Below are 21,447 nucleotides of genomic sequence, written 5' to 3' on the forward strand. Positions count from 1 at the left end.
GTTTTTGTGTCTCTACACCATTTCCTTCGAGTTCATTCTTCTCTATTTCATCATGATAGTAAATGTTGAATTATTGCGGGTTCCTAGGATGGCGAGAGAAATTCCAAGTCAGAAGAAGCTCATCTAAATAGATGTCCGAAAAATGGCAGCAGGTTAGTAAAATGTGTATTTTACAGTTCAGCTAATATTATTGTAAAAAAAATTACAATATCGAAAAATATTTCACATTGTAGGCTAACTGAATTTTTGTAAATTCAAAATGCTTGTGTGATGATTTATTAACTTAAAATTTTTTGCTGGAAGATTTTCCTTGTGCCCCCCCCCCCCCCCGAAGTTCGATCGTGTTTACGCCTCGCAGTTCATTTCAAAAGGGCGTCAATTATCCGAAATTGTTCACTGCCTATGACAAAAATTATTGCATGCTACCCTCCACAACCTCTAGCAGATGCTTTTCATGGTCCCTTTTGTAGTGAATTTATAGCCAGAAAAAAAAAGAGAATTGTCCACTCCTGCTGGGGGCGCAAGGCTGGAGCTCTGTCAACTCCACCCTTTGTGGGTACTATGCAGAGTCGTGAGGGTAGAATATTCTCATGAATGTGAATTCAGAGAATAATTGAGAATATTCTTTTAAACAATGAAAAAAATATATTTTTTGTTATTAATATGAAATGCAATTTAATTTTTTCATTGCCAGAAACACTTTGTCATCCAATTTCATTGAGGAAGTTATGAATAAAAATAATTTATTCATCCACGCAGCAAAATTTCAAATTTTCAATAATTCATTTATAAAAATTCATTTGGCTGCAGAATCAAGTTCATTTTGGCAGTTGCTATGTCCGGGAAAAGTTGAAAGAAATATTTTTGAACCTGTTTTTCTCAAAAAATGTTTGGCTCCTAAAAGTCTTCCCGCCATCTCAATTTTTTAGGGATTTGTCATGCCCAGCTTTATGTATGGCAAAAAACATTCATTGTTGCACATATTGCTTCTCGTAATTTTGTTAGCAATTTAAATAAGTAACATTGTCCCTTGCATTTGATATTTTCTTTCATTTTTTTCCAGACGTCAAGCACGAGAAGATGTGTCTAAAAATTCAATATTAGTTGGGGTTCTTGCGCCAAAGTTGACTATGACTGCCAATGTTTTAAACCATTATTTCCAGGAATGGTGTTTCATGAACATCAGCCAGAAAGATCGTTTGGTTCATAACGCTATTCCAAATTCCCAAGCATCATTGTAATGTCAAGTAGGACATATGGTACCCTTCCGTATGTATGTGTACCCTGCATTGAAATTATATTTCCCGGGAAAGGCAAGCAAGAACGATTGTTTGCCCTGGTTTTTGTGTGTGTGAGGAAGTGCCATTAAAACCATACTTGGTCCACAATAAGTGCTTACGGTGACAACATTACTTCGATTTTTTTCCCTTGTAAGAGAATGTATGGTAAGATGTATGTTACGCTCTTTTTCTTTTAATTACTGGTTTATTTTATATAACTTTTTATTTTATTAATTTGAGCCGCAACAACAAATCTTTGAAACTGTTTGTTTGGCACTTTTAAGTTTTGGACATTTGATGTGGATGTAAATAAACCATTTAATGTTTTGGATATTAATGTCATTTTTTCCCCTAAATCGGATTGTGAAACCAACCATAAAAGCAATGTTTGCAACATGAATTTCACATTCAACATTTTTGCAAGTGACAGCTAAAATATGAGATGTCTAAATGACAGTATGATTCATAATTTTTTGAGAATTAAAAAATTCAATTTTTCTCATTTTGATTTTCCTGAGTAATCAGTCATCTTTTTTTAATTTTGTTTTTTTTTTTCATTTTGCACTCCAAAAATAATTTATAATACCTCCAGTTTAGAACTATTTATTTATGTCATTAAGAGATTTTTATCAGTTTGAAGCACAAGTGTTGTCATTGGCATGTTACTTGTGTTTGTTTTATATTAGAAGTCACATTTGTAACTCATTTTTGTAATACACAAATTTCTAGCTAATGAAATAAATGCATTTTTTTTATTTCAGAACTTGGTTTTTCTTTTTTGCATTAATAGACAATGGCAAATTTTTATACGTATATGTGAGTGGAGTTCTGAGTTCAATGAAATTAATTTAAATGAAACACACACATCATTTGATCATTGTATGAAGTTATGCACTGCAACATGGATTACTAAATCACAAGTTAATTAAAATTGTTAAACTTTGTATGAAATATTTTAATTAGAAAATGGCCTCAATATTCCATATAATTTTGAATAAATCATTAGCATTTTTCATTTTGGAAATAGACTGGAACAGCTCTGTTTATTGATGTCATAGCCAATGCATCATAATACATTCAGTACATTAATATTTGTGCATTTAATGCATTTTCCTAATTTTTATTTTATCAATTTTACTATTTAGTAGGCATCCAGTTGAAATTGTGAGGAGTAATTATACCTAAAGCTAGTTTCTAAATTTTTTCATCAGTATTATGTAGATATATTTCTGGGGTACGAAATAATTTAGTAAATCTCGCAACCATCAATTTTAATTTACTGCACACCTCAAATACACTTTTAAAATTTTACACATTTCCGCCCATATAATTCTTCCTGTATAATAATAATCTACCTGTTGCGAGATTGTTTTTCTTCTAATCATTCCTCAGACATTTTCAGAGATTAACATATAAAGAGCCATCTCGGGTGGATTACAAATAAATTATTTCTTTATCCGGGAAACAAGTAATTTCTCTTCGAAAATGTTGTTTTAAATAATACACAATATCAAACTGGTGGGGAAAAGGGAGGGGTGGAGAAAGTGAGGAGGGAAGGGTGGTGAACTGCCAATCAAAATAGATGAGGGCGTAGTCAAGCTCTCCCCAGTTTCGTACGCTTACCGCCAGGTGGCCAACTTTGCATCAAAGTGTAACATTAAGTGGGCACGCTTAAAAACGAATTTCAGTTACAGCCGTCCGAATATCTGGTCCATCAAAAAGTTTGGTCAAGGACTAACTAATGTTGGAATCTTAGTTTGTTTTCGCTGGAGTTTTGTGCAATAAACTTCCATATAAAAATAAAATGAATTCCTTAGACAATGATGGAAGTGATGGTGATTCAAACAAAAAGATTTTCTCTGAAGTAAACAAACGGAATTAATTTTCGAATTATGATTCCGTTTATCGAATAATTCCTATTCATTTAGTTGTATATCAGCGGTTCTCATTTTTGACTCGCGAGGCCCTTTTCAGTACATAATTTTTATATCGGAGCCCTGTTTGACTCGAGGAGCCCTTTTTATATATAATTTTTATAATTCTTCATAAATCAACAAATTTACTTATTTTATTTCCCTTAAGTCGCCGCGGAGCCCCGGGGAAGTGTACGTGGAGCCCCAACATAGACGGAGATAGACTTGGAAGTCTGGGGGCACGTAGCCCCCCGCCCCCCCCCCCGTATCTCCGGCCATGAGTCCCAAGGGCTCCGCGGAGCAGCGGTTAAGAACCGCTGTTGTATATGATTGATGTCAAATCTGTTCAGTACATTTTGTACTATTTAAGGCCGTTCAATCATTCAGTTTTTTTTAAGCTGTTTTCGTAATGGTACTAAAATGCCTGACATAATCATAGCATAATAAATAATGGCCTTTAATAAAAGAAAATGTGTTGATGAATGCAGTAAAGAAGAGCTTCAATTTAACTCACAGAATAGTATTGCTAGCAATTTCACAATTTTTCCCATTAACACGAAACTATAATATAATCTCTTTTGGGCAATTTGTTTTATTTGATAATCCAAATTCATGTATGACTGGGAAATCACCAATATTGGAACATTCGTGCTTTTGGACGAAGTTGTTCTCACACAGAATAATCCCAGCAAATCCTGACAAAAACATTATAAAGCAGCCAACTTCAACCTGTTGCTCACAAGCACAATGCACCGAGACCACTCAGTGCTCATATCCGTTTCGTGCTCATTGACTCAATGTTCAAATCAAAATTTCATTCATGGATAAAGATGATGCGGGGAACAGTTATAATATAATCTCTTATTTCTTTGGTGATTTCTATACCCCGAAAGTTTAGGCACTAAAAATTATCGAAATAAGCAGGCAAAAAAGCACTAAAAATGCCTAAAAAAACATTTATTGTTTTTCAAAGAAAGAAAAAATATCTATAAACAAATATATTAAGGGTCCAAAAACTAGCTTAAAAAATTTTTTCCACTTAATCGGTCTATTGTTTTAATTAAAGTTTATAATAACTGCATTATTATCCATGTTGTATTGATTTCAAACCCAAAATAAAATGTTAGTAGACCCTCCAGACTATGCCAATTTCAGGGCCACCATTACCAGACGTGAAGCCGGTAAAGAAAATTATCTGTGAGGCTCTCTCAAGTTGCTAATAATTCTGGTGTATTTGTTGTATTGTTTGAAATAACCATTGTCATATTTGTATAGTTATCAACACATGGCTATCTTAATGTATTTTTGTAAAAAAATTTAGCTTCTTTTTTATTACCACATATGTGAGACTCCTTCAAGCGCGGGTTCCTGTTTGGTGGCATCTGTCACACACCCTTGAGGGTGACTCTGGTCAATTTGATCTCAAACTAAATATGGCACAAAAATTTCAGGAAAGGCATTTATGGCATTTTGCCTGATTTTCTGGGCTCTAGTGATTTCCTTTCTAGCCTGTTGACTATTTTTTTGTGTTGATGAGTTTTCCCCCCACCAGCTTTTATTATTCCTTAGGCTTCTGAGTTACTATTTCCTTTTTTGCTATGGGTTATCATCTCTAGGTGATGTCACTTTTGTAAGTTTACTATAATTATAATAGGCTTTACACTGCATTTGAATTGAATTCATCGAGTCCATTAGCATGGAAACATACATTCTCTGAGCAATTTTTTTTTTTTTTTTTTTTTTTTTTTGGAATTTGTTTTTGGAATTATATATATGGATTCTCTCTGGTTGTACATTCTCGGGTGTGCCGTGACTGTTCTACTATTTAAAAGAGTCTGGGTTTTATATTTACATTCCACGAAATATTTATTTATACAGTTGAATCCCGTTTTAATGAATACCGTTATAGCAAAAATCTTGTTTTAATGAACACTTTTCTAATCCCCCAGATAAGTTTACATAGGAATAATGCAAAAACCTGGGATTCCTTTGTAACAAAATTTTGTTATAACAAAGTGATTTCTCTGGTATCCTGGAGTTTGTTATAACGGGATTCGGGTGTATATCAGAAGGGATGGTTGTGTATGAGTCCTGGTTTTTATTAGTTTCAATACCGCATCTTGTCTAGGATCTATTTTTTTTATCTTAGTACCTTATGTAGTCTGAGAATGTTATTATTTTTGTTGTTCGTTTTTTATCGTTATTTTTTCGGTTATAACAGCCATGGTGTTATCCCTTCTTGGCGATTTTGCCTTTTTCACAAGAAAGACATCTGAAAGCATGACTCCATTTCACTCTTCACAACTTTTATTCATGCTTTCAGAAGTTTTTTCTCACCAAAGAAAGAAATCGTCAGCGCATCACCAATAGAGATTATAGTATAGCTGTTCCGCATGCAGATTTCAGGCATCCGTATGTCAGAGTTTCTGTTCCAGGTGCACTTCATTTGAAGATGGGCATAAGCAGTGCTTGTGCGACTCCAGAGAGGTTGAACACCTTAGTTATAAACAAACATAACATTCTCAGACTAAATAAGGGATCACAAGGTTGAAAATGAAACAACACTCCAGACTAAATGAGGGATAGGATTAAAATGATAAAATATAACGTCCTAGTCTAAATAGGAATCAAGATTGAAAATATAACATCTAAATATGGGATGAGGATTTAAGAAATAAAAACACTGGGACTCTCTTGTAAATAATACAATGGTCCCTTTGTACCTAAAGGAGGTCTAGAATTCTGTGGGTTCAATAAAAACATGATTGTAGGGTTAAAACTGGAATCCTTAAAACTAAAGATATAACGACTAGTATGCAGAAAAAGTAATACAAATTGAAATATGAAATGTACCACCTGAGGGAAAATGAGTTTCAAAATGATATATTCTGACAAGCAAAATGGCATGCTAAATATAGTATGCTATATTAACGGTATGATGAGACAAAATTCAAAATCTAACAAATTCAAATGCTGCGCTCTTAAACACAACAGCCTAATATCACTAGCGACCTCTTAAAGCGACTTCACTTTAAGATGATGATAAAACAGATAAATAGTCGAAAATAAAAAAAGAATGGCGAACTTATATAAGCAGAAGGAAATAATAACAATAGCCAACAGAAAAAAATTCCAACAGAAGACAATGCCTGACCACATAGGACAAAATGAAGAAATTTCTAAAACTTATGAGGACACTAAAAATGAGGATGTATATTAACCTTAGTTTATAGGTGATTATCGTTATGAAGGGCAAGTCACACAGAATTTATCATTATGTAAGATTTTCATTGTATATTAATATGTTGCCAAATCTTGAGAGGTACTTCTGTGTGTGTTCCCCTCAATTAACCGAGACATGTGGCTAGATCGCAGTCAGCACGCCACCTATACTTTTCACTGTTGCAACTAGATAAATTCCAGTAGCAAATAGAATCCTCGTCTGAGTAGTAACGTGATAAGATGCTCGTCTACCACCATGAAGGTTTCTGTCAGGTCTACAGGTTTGATCGGGGAATTAAAAATTAATTCAGTAATTCAGTAAATTAATTCATTCTGAATTAATTCAGTAAATTGCTGTATGGTGATATGACCATAGTCTGTGTGCTATAAAGAAGATAAGCAAATTCAAAATGATTATGGTTTCAATGGAGGGAAAAGAAATAGTCACTAAAACATAAGATTTTGTGAATGAATCAAAGAGGATCTCATTGAATATGCTGGTAGAAGAGTGATGGTTGGAGACTGGAAACCACTGCAATCAGAAATTAAAGAGTTTCAGGCTGAGGTTCATTCAAAGGAGATTTTGAAAAGGAATAACATTTTGAAAAAAAGACTAAATTTGACGAGATTGAGCAAACGGTTTGTGTTTAGTTCTAAACATGCCCAAGATGTGTCTATTAGTGGTGCTATTTTGCTTCAGTAAAAAATGGGTGGTGAGAAGTCATTTACCTCAAGTCAATGTTGACTAGACAAATTTAAGTACAACGTGAGGTTGGAGCATGTATTAAAATTAAAGACTTATTTTCTAATTTAAAATCAGTTTGGTGTAGCTTAACACTGTAATGACAAGTTTGTTAAAACAATTAACAATCACTTTTTCAAGTTTGAAAGTTTTAAAGGACCCTGGGAGATTTCCATTGTGGGAGACATCTGACATTGGTAACCCTAAATGAAAGTAATGTTTAACAAATAGCTGCCCAGGAGAAAATTGATACTTTACAAAGTGGAATGCATCAGCATGAGATTGAGGTTTTCAATATCCAATGACACTCCATTATAGGCTTACAAATTACAAAATTTTTCCATAGGCTCATCCCAATCATGTCAGATAATGAGTGAATGCAAGAGTTTTTTACTGTAAATAGTAAATGAGTACAAGATTGATTTTTATTTTATATATCTTCGTTTTTTTGTTTTTTCTTATGTGTATTTTTATAAGAAAAAATTCAATAGTTTGTTTTACAATAATTTTTTTTAAAGAAAAAACTTTAGCGATTCATATCTTTTTTAGGCATTTGATGCAAACAAGTTTTTAGATGCTGTTCCTTTGAGTAATGACAGCTCTGCAAGAGATGAAATTACTTTTGAAGAAGTTGATGGTATGTGGATAAAAAAAAACAGAAATACATTATTCGATTCTCACAAATCTGTCACATATTACACCAGAGTTGAATTAGATTAGTAAAATTGCATGCTTACCTGAAAATAGGTGGGGAGAAAAGTCATTGGAATTATATAAACTTTTGCAGACAATTTTTTTTTTAAATGCAAAATGACATTATCTTTAATGTTTCAAGGAGGCGTCTGAAAATGCTTGACAGGCCAAATTATAGAGAGCAGTATTTGCCAATATGCATCTAGATGCATGAGTCATGCACCAAAATTCAATTTTACTCCTCCAAATTTCATTAGGGAGTGAAAATACTCTTTCAAATTGTAGGAAAATTATTTTAAATGGAGTTATTCCTCACTGTATATACAAACAAACATACATTACATTACCCAATACCCCTGTTATTGACATTAACAAATACCCCTGTTTTTAGAAAACTACCGTTAAAATTTTGGAGAGGAATGACATTTCTCTTCAAAATTATTTTTTAGATAATACTGATAGAGAGTCTGCTCTGCATGAATTTTCATGTCTGTGTGTCTACTTAGAGTTTTTATTGATTTTTTTTATGGTGAAACATTTCTCATTGGTTTTAATTTTTTGTTCAATGAATTATTGCATCCAAAATGAACAAAGTTCATAGCAATGTCCACATCAAAGCATAAGACATTCAAAACACACATTCACCATTTAGAAAATAATTTCTCAACTATAAACACACAGTTCATCTAGGCCAGTGGTTCCTAACTGTTTTTACTCACTGGACCCCCTTTTTTGACCTCTTTACTTATTTACTGGTTTTTTTTCATGACTGACCACAGAGCCCCTGGGAAGTGTGCAGAGCATGGGTGGAAAATCGCTGTTTTAGTCCATTAGGCTGTGACTCAATGGTCAAAATGTATTAGAACTTGTCTAAATTGATCACTCTACTTTACTGGTCAGGTGAAATAAGTGGCTCAACCTTACGAGAATATGTAATACATATAATTTTAAGACAATATTTTTTTTAGACATTGGGAACTGTTGTGAGTGCATTTTCCATTTCAAAATATTCAGTCTTTTGCAATTGTATAATCTAACTTTGGCTATATCTTCATAATTGCAAAAGTCCAACTTTTATTACATCTTAAACTAAGAATAACACATTCTTTCCCATTCACTTCACTTACTACATCGCAATCTCAATTTTGCTTGCACTTTGGAAATTGCTGTGCCATAAACAACTTGATTTGTTGTAAACCCCCCATCCATTTCGTCAAAGATCAGTCAGATAAATTGCTCCAGAGGTTATACTGAGGGGTTACTATAGACATTCCTAATTTGGAAAAAAAGAACAAGAAATCTCACTTTTTTTGTATAAAACTCAACCCATCTTGTTCGTGGTTTTCAATCATATACTTTTATCAGCAAGAGTTTTTCCATAGACAAAAACTGCAGATGTGTTGACGAGAGAGATGATCAAGTGAAGGGACATCCACTCATTTTGAGAGCACAAAATGCACTTATTAAGAAAGAGTTCCTTTTTCCTTATTAGTTTCATTGTGTGATACAAAAAAACTCAACAAAACAAGGACATGATAGTGAGTGTGATCCCATTTATTGGATTGTTTATTTCAAAATTATGGTGAGTGAATTTTTTGGCATTGCCATGAGTATTAAATAACTTTGTAAATCGAAATGCTATGTCCTAGTTCAGTAGGAAATGTTTGTTTTCGTTAATTATTTATATCTTTAAATTGCGTAGAGTTGTTTATATGAATAAATCTTGAAGTAAATTTGTACTATGCTTTCTACTTATTCAATGTTACAATGCCTCATCTGATTCCGTGCGTAATTTCAAGCATATGATGATGCCAGATATTGTTTAATATGAAACTTCTTTCTTTCTTGTTGAAATATGACTGTGATGTTTTTAGATCTCCATAGTTAGTTAAACAGTGGTTTGTTTCAGAAAAAAGTTTCTCAATACAAATTTTGTGTTATAGATATCTTCTTTCAAACTATGTTCACCACTTCTGATTTTTTTTTTCAGTACACATTCAAGAAAACTTGGAGGATGAATTCATAAAAGAGGCCCTGAAATCTGTATGTTGAAAATTAGTATTTTCTATCATTATAAATGTTTTTAATGTTTTTGTTTTTCAAAATCTGATTGGTTTAATTGGTTTTGTTATTCATATAATTTTTGTTTTATTTTTATTTATTATTTTTATTATTATTATTGTTTGTTTTGTTTGTATATTGTTTTTATTTATTAGTTTTTCTCAATGTTTTAGGGTATGGATTTGAGGCAGTACTCACGCCAGATCGAAAAAGAACTGAAAGAAGTAGAAAATGCTTCCATTCAAGATTGTATCCTTTCAGAGTTTTCATTCCAATTTCCCAACCATTTGTTTGAATTCAGTTGCATGCCATTAACTTAATCTCCTATTATCATAACAAGAGATGTTAAGTTGCTGGTAGCAGGGTATGTAGTAGTTGCAAAGGCTGATTCAAAAATATCTGGGAGTTCTGTCTGTATATAACTTTTTTTTTAAATTTTTGTTTAGTAAAATTATTATTACTATATTTTCCTGTATATATAATCCATAGAAATTATACTTAAGAATCATTCAGAATTTCTTAATGCAGATTATTTACCAATGCATATTATACAATTACAAGGCCACAGCAGGCAAAATGCCTACGAGGTGGCAGAGAAAAAGATGCCCATAACAAATATGGATGTCATATATTTCTAAAATACAGCAACCCCAGTTAAAAATGCAATTATAAAAACTATGTATACGTGATATATAATATTATACAATGCCGGTAAAAAATATTTATGATTGTCTTATCTGCAGCTTTTCTTGAAGTAGTTGAAGTAGAAATTTATATTTTTCAAATAAATTTATAAAAAATAGTTTTTCAAAGATTTATAGATAGCATATACATGCAAGTAAAAAAACTGGCATTTTTTCCAAAAAAACCTGTTACAAACAACCCTTTCCATTCCTCAAGATTTCATTGTTGATGAATAAAATTTGTACATGCAGATTATACTCCGCTGTGGACTATATATACAATGATATTTTTTCTTAAAACAACAAAATTTGCATCTGCAGATGCAAATATTGTTATACACTGCCAAGGATTATGCACAGAACATTACACAGAGCATTTCTGTAATATTAATTTTACGTAGATAAAAAAAAAAATAATATTGATATGACATTGCATTTTTTTTCTACCTCAATCTTTTTTTCTGAATCCTTGGAATACCAACTGAAATTTTTCATAATGAGTTGCAACATTATGATTGTGAATAGTTCCTTAGCACTTGCAGATATTAAAGAAAGCCAGAACATTGCCAGTCTTCATAATCAAATCACTGCCTGTGATGAAATATTGGAAGTGAGTTTTCTGTTCATTTTTATTCAATTTCAACCCTTTGTGGTCTAGAGATTCTTCTGTCTTTGTTGGTACTTAACTGTTCACTTTATAGCATTCCACCCTTGCAATCAGAATTACAGAAAAGCCCTGGATGCTAGTTTCTCTGTTTTTTTTTTTTTAATAGCTTATGATTGCTAAAATGCTAAAAAATCACAGAGAACTTCCTGTAATCATAAGAAACCATTATTAAAATGAAGTACCTTTTTTCCCTCTATGTTTATTCCACCTTGACATAGAATGACAAAGGGTTAAACCAGTTTTTCCCAACCGGTGTGTCGTGATATTGGCTGAGGGGTACTGTGAGATATTATAGAGATAAATTCAAAAAATATTATGGTCCACTTAAGGTCTTAAAATAAATTCAGTCAAATTAATTACTCTCATGCATGTTAAACTTGTCGAATAAGTCGCCATCTGGTGGCAGTGTCAGCAATGTGAGCTTTGGCCTGAGTGAGGTCTGAATGTCCACATATAGCTCCGTTCAGTGCACATGACCTCTAAGGAAAGAGAATTCGTTGACTTTCTAGTTTGATGGTCTAGGGTGCTCACCTGGCAAGTGAGAGGACATGGGTTTGATTCCCAGCAAGGCAAATTTTCTTTCTTGGATTTATTTTCGCATCAGCCAGCTGTCAAAACCTTCCAAGTAATAGCAGAGAGTGACATCACACATACACACCTTCGGATAATCTGAAAGACCTCATTTGTCAACACTTATCAAGAGTGTGAGGTGCAATAATATGTACTTTTTATATCTTTCAACTGAGAATTTTGACTGGGTTGTCTCGCCATTTGATTTTTCAGACAGTGCGAAAGAAATAGATTTCACTGCTTGCGAACAAGGTGAATTTATTGATCTTTGATCCGATTCCGCACTCAAAAGTAAATTCGCAAAGAGTGAGGCATCTGTAGCTGCTTTATGGCTTGACTGAGAGAGGAGTATCTTAATCTAATGAAGAAAACAATTTACACACTTTTTGCCCATTTCAACATCATATCTATGCAAGCAAGCCTTCTCTGCTATGGCAACAATAAAATACAAAGCAAGAAATAGACTGTTACTACTCAACAATACATGCACCTCATACACATTCTTCTGCGGAATTTCTAATGAATTGGTACATGCCAGAATCTTCATGTATGTGTTGTGAGCCATATGTCAAGTTTGTTTCTGTGTAATGCTTGTTATGTGTAGTGTCAAGAAGTAGACTGCAAGACCTTGAGGACAATTTATGTGTTTCCTTGTCAACTGTAATTCCTGATTTCAAGTATCTGTGTTTTAAGCATCAATTACAAGTTCAACATTAATGATTAATCGAGAAAAACTATACTGATGTACTTTTACTCAGTGATTTTTGTTGTAGTAAGCCGTATTCTGTGTTCAAGGAAGAGTGTCCCAAGTTTTTAATGTTATTCCCAAGGGCGCGGCTAACTTCAAACGGTTGGGAAACATGGGGTAAACAATTCAGAGGATGAGCAAATGATGTGTGAACATTATTATTATTATACGGCAAACTTGAGCTATTACTGGCAAATGTGTATTCAAAAGTAACTAATTTTTTATCTTATCAATCACTTAGCTTATATTGCTGTTTTTGATTAACTCTGGTACTTTCTTTGTTCAGATCACTGAGGTTTTCTTTTTGTTTTTGTAACATGGATGTAGCAAATGTAACAGGCTTTAAAAAAATTATTATTATTATTATTATTGCATCACATGTTCTTTTAGGTCTATGATTGGCATTGATATGTGAATGGTCATATCAAAACCTCATCTCTCAGTGTGAAAAAACTAGCAGAATATTCACAGATAGAAGTAGAGATGGGAGGAATATTCGACTCCTATTTGGTATTCGGTCCTTTTGCCAGCCGCTGTGGTGGTCGAGTGGTCATAATGACGGACTCGCATCGCGGGGATCCGGGTTCGAACCCCACCATCTCCGCAGTGGTGGTCAGCTGAAGTTTGTTTCCTGTGGTTCCCAACTTCGAGGCGCAAATGCGAGCCGATCTCCCCATTAAAAAGTCTCGCCACAGAGAGCAACACGCCTACAACGATAAATTGTTCAATCATTACACTTCACTCACAGTTAAAAAAACTGGTGGCAGATGGCAGCACGACACATAACAAGCATTACACAGAAACGAACTTCACGTCAGGTTTCACTACACGTACACACACATTCCCGCATGTACCAATTCGTTAGAGGTTCCGCAGAGGAATATGGACGAGGTGCATGTGTGGTTTAGTAGTAGTAGTAGTAGGTCCTTTTGCCAAATATGCAGTTTGGCATAATAATGCTTAGTTATTCAGCTGAATATCTGTGTAAATCTAAGCACAACAAACTAATTTTAGAAGAATATATTAGTTAGAATTTTTCCCCATAAGTTAAGAATTTATTGATTATATGTATTTTATTGTGCGGTGTATATCCCTATCTGAGAAAGAGATTATGTTAGGGTGAATTTCTAGGATAAGGAAAGTATAAAACTGGAAATAGAATCCTACTGCAATAAGGTGGAAGTGAGAATGTTCACTAACTGAAGGATGTACCTAGGCAAGATACACAATAAGCTACTGAGATACGTGAAAGGGGAAAATAACATCTAAAAGAGGAAAAATAAGTCGTAAATTATGTGACACATTACTAGTTGAGAGTAAATAATGGTTTTAGCAGATGCAATAATTAGATTTAAAATTGTAACAAGTGTTGCAAAAAAAATTGATTCTGTAAGTGCATAACATTAAAATATGATACATCTTTAAATTTTATTGTCAGTATCATGGCATAAAACCTTTCAATTACCAGTTTTTTAATATTTATTTAAATACTAAATTGCATAATTGAAGTGCAATATCATTTAAAATTACCAATAATTTCATTTCTAATTAAAAACTCCAATTTTATTCATAATTATGATGAATTTTAAGGAAATTGATATTTGGCCACTGAATATTCTGCATTCGACCAAATCACTATTCTTCAGATACTGAGATATTAGGTCTTGATACGCCTACAAACAGAGGCCCTGACTATGCAAATGCCCGGAAAGTCCTTTCTAAAATTCTTCTTTAAGTCTAACATATCATGCTCGCTTCAAAAATGAAAACTTACTGATTTGGACAAAAAAAAGTACCTAGGTTTATCAACAGTAATGTGGGCTATGTGACTGATAGGGGGGAAGAAATGTGTAACCTTAATGTGCACAGAGTTGAAGAATAGTTCAAATTTACTATGTGAAAACAAAGGTCTGTGCTCAGATTATTTTTCCCCTCTGTAGTTTCAAGATTACTTTCATTGAGCATTTAATTTTCAGCTCAGCAGTGATACTTATTATGGGACCTAGTTTTGTGCATCCCTAATTTAATAAGTGCAAATCAGAGCTTGGTAAATCTGAAAAAAAAAGTTTTTTAAGAGCCAAACATATGTTGTTTTAGGGAAAATTTATATTAAATAACCCTTTCTGCGAATTTTTCCGGACTTACTAACCCCTTTCTGCATTAGTGAATGTGCAGACATAAGTTCCGAAAAGTTTGTGTTGCCCTCACATTCCAATTCAGCGATCACACACACTGAAAGTTTTAGGCGCCAATACCAAGTTTTTGGTCACCATTGTGACCTGGCACCTGTAATTTTTCATGTCCCACATAAATACAAGAAGCATCATCAACTGACAGATTTATTGAAAGTTTGTCGAACTCTTTTTCTTGAACAATGATGTACTATTACATAAAATCAATGAAGTCTTCAAAAAATCAATCTATCAATTTGAACAGTTCTTTTTTTTTAATGTTACAATCAATTCTGATTGTTGTTGTTTATTTAATGCTTCAATCATAAATCATTTTTTATGGTTTCCCTTATTTTAGAGGATGGAACAGATGCTACGTACCTTTCAAAGTGATCTTGGAAGCATCAGCAATGAAATTCTGACACTTCAACAGCAATCAGTGTCTATGAACATCCGTTTAAAGAACCGACAAGTTAGTATTTATGTTTCTGATTCTCATACAGTAAAACCTTTATATAATGATACTCTATGAACCGAAAATAAATATTGCTGTAGAGGAATTATATCATTATATCGAGTCTTGTTGTATCAAGATTTCACTGTATATAATAGGTCATTATTTATTCTGACTGAAAATGTTGTTTTTCGACCATACAATCAAACCTAGTGAAGAAAATAGCTTGTGCCTTTATTCATTCACTTTTCTTTTATGGAATATGGTTAATGACTTTCAAATGTCTTGTGGAACAAGACAAACTTTGCAGTATGTATGTTTGCTGAACTTGGTTTTCTGCTGTCTTCCAACTCTGTTGTGAGATTACGAGCCAGATTCCCAAACACATTAGGGCCACTCATTTACTTATGCACAGAACACATTCTGGCATGTACCAATTCATTAGAAATTCTGTAAAGGTATGAGTATGAGGTTCATGAACAGTTGGATGGTAGTAATGATACGTATATGTTTGACACAATTTATAGAAAATTATTCAATTCTTGATGCGGGTACATTGTTCATGTGTACGTTATACTTTCTCAATATTTCTTCAACCACTAGTGTTTCTGGGAATGTAGAAAATAGGCTAAAACCAATGGCAGCACTTTTAGCCCTAGAAACTCTCGAACAAGGGAAGGCAGACCAACATGTTTGAGGGATAATTTTTGTGAAAGCAAAACTACAAACCAAGAACCTTCTCTTCTCACAAAATTAAAGAATAATGTGAAAATTTTGACAGCATGTAATTTTTGATTTCACAACTTTTCGAATAGTTTTTCACTCGTACTTATTTTCGTATCTGTCTGGAATTTTAGTGTGTGCAGTTGCACACAGCACACACTCTTTAGATCAGCCGCAAGATATTTAAAAATTTTGAAGCATCACAAATGCAAAATATGTAGAGATCCCTGGTCCAAGTAGTCATTTAAATAAGTAAATTCGCAAAGCATAATCTGTATTCAAAGCTGAAAGAAATGCTGCTTTGTTTTTGTTTTTCCTTTACAAATTGAAGTGCTTTGAATGATGGATAACCAATATAACCAATCATACCATCAAAAAAGTCAATAAATTGTTGGCCATTCAAGGACATTATTGATTCCATATTTTCAAATTTCTTGTTTGCAGGCTGTGAAGGGTGAACTCAGCCAATTCATAGACGACATGATTGTTCAGGACACTCTGATAAAGTTAGTTTTTCTTTGTTTGTTTAATGTGCTTAAGTTCTACAGTGCCAAATACTTAGCGACACGCACACATAGAGCAAAAAAAAAGCTTCTAAATAACTGGAATTTTTATAGAAAATAAATGAAATACAGTATGACCTCACACACTCAAATTCGGACACCTCAAGACCTAGATGATTATGGATCAACTTTTTTTTTATTTCCAAAGTTTTCATATTTTAACAGTAATATACTTCTTTGAGCACTTTGATTCATGTTTTCCTTTGAAAAAAACTAATAAAGCAATGTACCCTAAAGTGCCAGAAAAACTTTTACGGAAAAAAAACTTTTAGACAGTGTTTTTTAACACTATTTCAGTGACTTTTAATGGGACTTAGTAGTCTGCACACGTGAGATAGGTCACATATTTTTGATGTAGAGATGAAAATTAACACTTTTTGCACACAACCATTGCAAGAGCCTACCGTGAATATAAAGAATCTTGAAAAGAAAACATCAAATTTCTGACAAAGGTGTGGGCGGAAAAAGACGCTGAGGGAACAGGACCATCGACCGCTGGCAAGAATCGTTTCACGAGATAGACGTGCACAACACTGCCTCAAATCACTACAGATTTCAGTGTTGGAACATGAAAAAGTGTCAGCATGCAAACTGTACAACATTCCTTCAACATTTTGTAGTTGTTGCTCCAATCTGAAAAAAAAAAAAAATCTGTTTCTTAAGATTGTAAATAGTAGATTTTCTGATTCCATATTCTCCGCACAATATTCATACTGGTACATTCTAGCTTTTTTAAATGTTCAACTTTCTCATGTACACAATAAACCTTATGTTTCAGTTATAATCTTGTACTTACCACATCACTTGATGGTTTTGGCATGTTCCGAAATTTACTTAGATAATCTAGTATCTCTAATCTGGACAAGTTCCAAAACCACTGAGGTTTACTGTACACTACAGAAAAATGAAATGAAGAAAAAGTTCTCTATCAAAACTGACTTTCTGACTAATCACATTCATTGAAACACACAGTTGTCATCTTTGTTTCCCAGAAACCCAAAAATCTCAGTGAACACCAATAATAAGGGGTACATGAAAAATAAAATGGCCAATGTGCATTTAGGAAAGTCTGAAACAGAATTTGGGTAAGGGAAAACATCAAAAGTCCCTGGTTGAAAAACAAATTTGGGCCAAATTGTTCGGATTTGGAAAGTTCTACTGTACAAACTTTTAAGCAAAAAAATTGTTATGTGAAAACCGCAAAAATTATATGAAATATTCCATACAACAATATCATCTGCAATAGTAATCTTGTGTAAAACATGACATGGCCAGATTTACCCGCCTCATATCTTTTGTAAGATATTGAAGCATTTCCCTGAAGATAAGCAAATCTGTTGAATTGGCAGTTTTTTAAACTTGAATTATCGAAATAAATTCCTGAGATGGGCAACAACATAAAAAAAAGCTGTTATAAAACTTGTATGAAACAATATTACTCTTTGGTTTGAGATTTTCTCATGAGGATAATGTGTTTTAAATTAGATTGCCATCTATAATGATAATTTTCTTCAGTTCCTTGAAATCATTATGCAGGAATTTTGCTATATGATCATCAGCTATTACTAGAAATTCTATTTCAAGGTGAATTGATAAGTGTAGTACAAACAGATTTTTCAATAAAATTGTGTTCATTATTTTACAAATTACTATTTCAGACACATTCTTGAATCTTCTGTAACAGACAAGGAATTTTTAGAAGACCTTCAAATTTTGGACCATAAGATAGCTTTTGTGAAAGAACAGTCATTTAAAGAAGCAAAATCATGCCAGAACGTCCGAGATATTTTGGAAAAGCTAAAGTTTAAGGTGTGGAATTGTATTTGGTATTCAATTTATAAAAATGTTTTATCTGTCTTCTAATCAATGTCAACCTTATAGACTTCATTTACTTTTATGTGCCCATATTATAATGTGCTGATGATAATTATTATTCAGGTTCGCAATTTGCACTTTTTTGGCTTGGGAAATTCTGTAGTCGTTCTATTTCAAAATCTTTTTCTCACAATTGTTCATTAGGGATTCAAGAAAGATTCATTAACTCAGTAGAGACAAAAAGAAAAGTCATTGTTGTGGTAGACACCATTTGAGTAATGTGTATTACAGAGCACCTATGAAAAACAGAAATGTTGGTCCTGGTGCAGAGTATAAACTGTTCTAGTGTTACGAAGCAGTCATAGTAAACATCACTAGTTTTGATAGTGAACTGGAATCACTTTACATGGCCTTGCAACAACTTTCTTATTGAGTATTCAGTCACTTGTTCAAATTGGTAATTCTTTCGAACTTTCTATCAGTCATAGAAATTATTATGCAGCAGTATAACTTGCAGCTCAAAATATACCTATGAGCATAGGCTCCTGAAATCTGTTGCCTATTCTGTACAGGGATAGCTCTGATCCCACCACAGTGCATAGTTGAATAAAATGAAAGCACAGAGTTCATAGTGAGATTACTCCAGAACATTGATGACTTATCCAGCAGAACAATTAATAGATGTGTTTAGTGTGCACTATAAATTAGTTGTATGAAAAGGAATATAAAGAAAGCAGTGTTTTTTCCCCAGAGTCATTTCACTAGGCAGATCGCCTGACAATTATAATTAACTGCCCAGCTGGATTTCATCATTGAATTATAGAATAGTATTGTGTACACATTTTTTAATACAGTAGAACTTGGTTAATTCTAATTCTAGATAATTTGAACTTTTTCGAACTCCCTTCGAGTTTTGTATCATCATAATGTTAAAATTTCTTGTTTAATTCACACTTTTTTCGAACTCTTTGGATAATTTGAGGTTAAAGGAAAAAAATGATGACTTTTGTATTTGAGCAAATTTAGTTTTCTTTTGAATTCTACAAGAAGCCACAGATTTTTTCTTTTCTTGATGAAGATGAACAACAAATTTTTAAAGATTAGTAAAATTTTTAAAATTCTGTTTTTTCTTTTTTTTTTATGATTTAATGCCTTTTTTAACATTGTTCAGCTGGAGTGCATCGGAATGTGTTCCACTTAATACTGGGGTTATGCTTTTCAACCTATAGATCAAGGTGTAACATTCAAAATCTGAATCTTTTTCTCGTCATTAAGTATGGAAAGTATTGTTCAGATTGTAATATGTTAATGAAAGTATATTTCCTTGATAGCATAAGAATGGTAAGTAAAATTTAGAAACGTTTTCATAGCAGATGATCACGAACAGTTTTTGTAAATTAGGCTTTGAACATGGTCAAAAAATTCTGTAGGGATGCTAATCACCCCACGATCGCCACAGTGGTGGTAAACTGAAGTTTGTTTCTGTGGTTCCCAACTTTGAGGCTCAAATGCAAGCCGTTCTCCTCGTTAAAAAGTCTCACCACAGAGATCAACACTCCTACAACAGTACAATTATTCAATCATTACACTTCACTCATAGTTAAAAAATTGATGGTAGATGGCAGCACTACACATAACAAACATTACATAAGAACAAACTTCATGTTAGGTTCGCAACATGTACACATACATTTCAAAATGTACAAATTTGTTATAAATTCCATAAAAGAATATGGACATAGTGTATGTGTGGTTTAGTAGTAGTAGTGATGCTGATTCCAGTGCAGTGGAATGATATAGCAGCTAAGATCAATTATTATAATTATAAATTATCAAAGTTTGGGAGCAGTTTCGTAACTGATGATAAAATTTTAATAATTGATAATTATTTTTTGTAAACAATGGTTAAGTTCCAATTTGTGGTCATTTTACATATCCAAGATAGATTAATTGGATAATTCGAACTTTTTTCAAGTGACTTTGGATTTCAATTAACCAAGTTTGGCTGTATTTGAAAAAATTGACTCAGATTTTTCTTCCTACCATTTAGCTAGGAAAAGCTTGGCAGCGCCTTTTGAATTTAGAATACAGTCGGCCCCCTGTATTCGCGGTTTTTTCCTTTATTGGAAAATTTTTCTTTAAGATACGCAGCAATCGTCGTTCACGTGTTTTGTTTACAAAATTTTAGTTGTGCTTGTTTAGGATGGCTCATTCTTCTAAATGCTACTGATAATGCTTTGAGAAGGTAAATGAAAGTGAAAACTTGACAAGAAAAATTTGATATATTGACTGCTTGGTGAAGTCAATACCTTCTGTGGTCCGCCATTACGGAATCAACGAATGTTCGGTGAGATATATCAAGAAAATGGAATCTGAAATACAGGTGCAGCTACAGCTGTAGCTGTAGCTGCACCTGTGGCAGTCAAATCTTTGCAGCGCCTATGGGATCCATGTGTTTCACGTACAGAAAATGCTGTTTTTTGTGGGTACAAGACTGACACAAAAAGCGTAAAATATTACAAATAACACAAAAATATTACAATTGATTGTAATATTATAACAGAAAATGTGAAAAAATTTACTCTTACACGAGGAAAGGGCTGGTGAAACGTCTATTTCATCAGAATCTTATGCAAGTAAAGGTTGTTTCATAGGTTTAAGAAACGATTCGGATTGCGCAATGTAAAATGCACTGGCGATCAATCCTCTGCCTACCAAGAGGCAGCTAGAAAATTTCGAAAGACTTTGTAGAAAATTATTGAAGAGAAGAGTTATGCACCTCACCAGGTGTTTAACGCTGACGAAACTACACTATTTTGGAAGAAAATGCCGCAAAAAAGTTAAGCAAGAGGAAGAAAGCGAGCTTCTGGTTTAAGGCAAGTGGAGATAGACTTACTATGTTGTTTTGCGCAGATGCGTATTCGTACATGATAAAGCCCACCATCATTTTCAAATCTGCGAGCGTTGAAGGGAAGGATAAGCCAAAGCTCCCAGTATTTTGGATGAACAATAAAAGGGCTTGGACTATGAAAACACTTTTCCTGGATTGGTTTAAACAGTTTTTCGTTTCGGAAGTCAGGAGGTACCTTGAGAGTGAATACATGCTATTCTCAAAGTTCTTTTGATATTGGGTTGAGGGAGG

General features: G+C 33.2%; 1 protein-coding gene across 1 annotated transcript in view; it reads left to right on the forward strand.

Annotated features, from left to right (window-relative positions):
- Nucleotides 1-2,979: 2,979 nt before the first annotated feature.
- Nucleotides 2,980-21,447, forward strand: part of Vps52 (vacuolar protein sorting 52) — a 38,062-nt gene continuing 19,594 nt past the window's right edge. Inside the window, exons 1-8 of the mRNA XM_089242705.1 lie at nt 2,980-3,144; nt 7,707-7,794; nt 9,841-9,893; nt 10,085-10,160; nt 11,137-11,204; nt 15,109-15,222; nt 16,372-16,433; nt 18,149-18,299. Coding sequence (XP_089098831.1) covers nt 3,085-3,144; nt 7,707-7,794; nt 9,841-9,893; nt 10,085-10,160; nt 11,137-11,204; nt 15,109-15,222; nt 16,372-16,433; nt 18,149-18,299 — 672 coding nt within the window. The 5' untranslated portion in view covers nt 2,980-3,084. The remainder of the gene's footprint in view (nt 3,145-7,706; nt 7,795-9,840; nt 9,894-10,084; nt 10,161-11,136; nt 11,205-15,108; nt 15,223-16,371; nt 16,434-18,148; nt 18,300-21,447) is intronic.

Source organism: Pholcus phalangioides, unplaced genomic scaffold, assembly GCF_987345545.1.
Source record: "Pholcus phalangioides strain wild (caught in Gottingen) unplaced genomic scaffold, Ppha-v1.0 ptg000015l_1, whole genome shotgun sequence".
NCBI lineage: Eukaryota > Metazoa > Arthropoda > Arachnida > Araneae > Pholcidae > Pholcus > Pholcus phalangioides.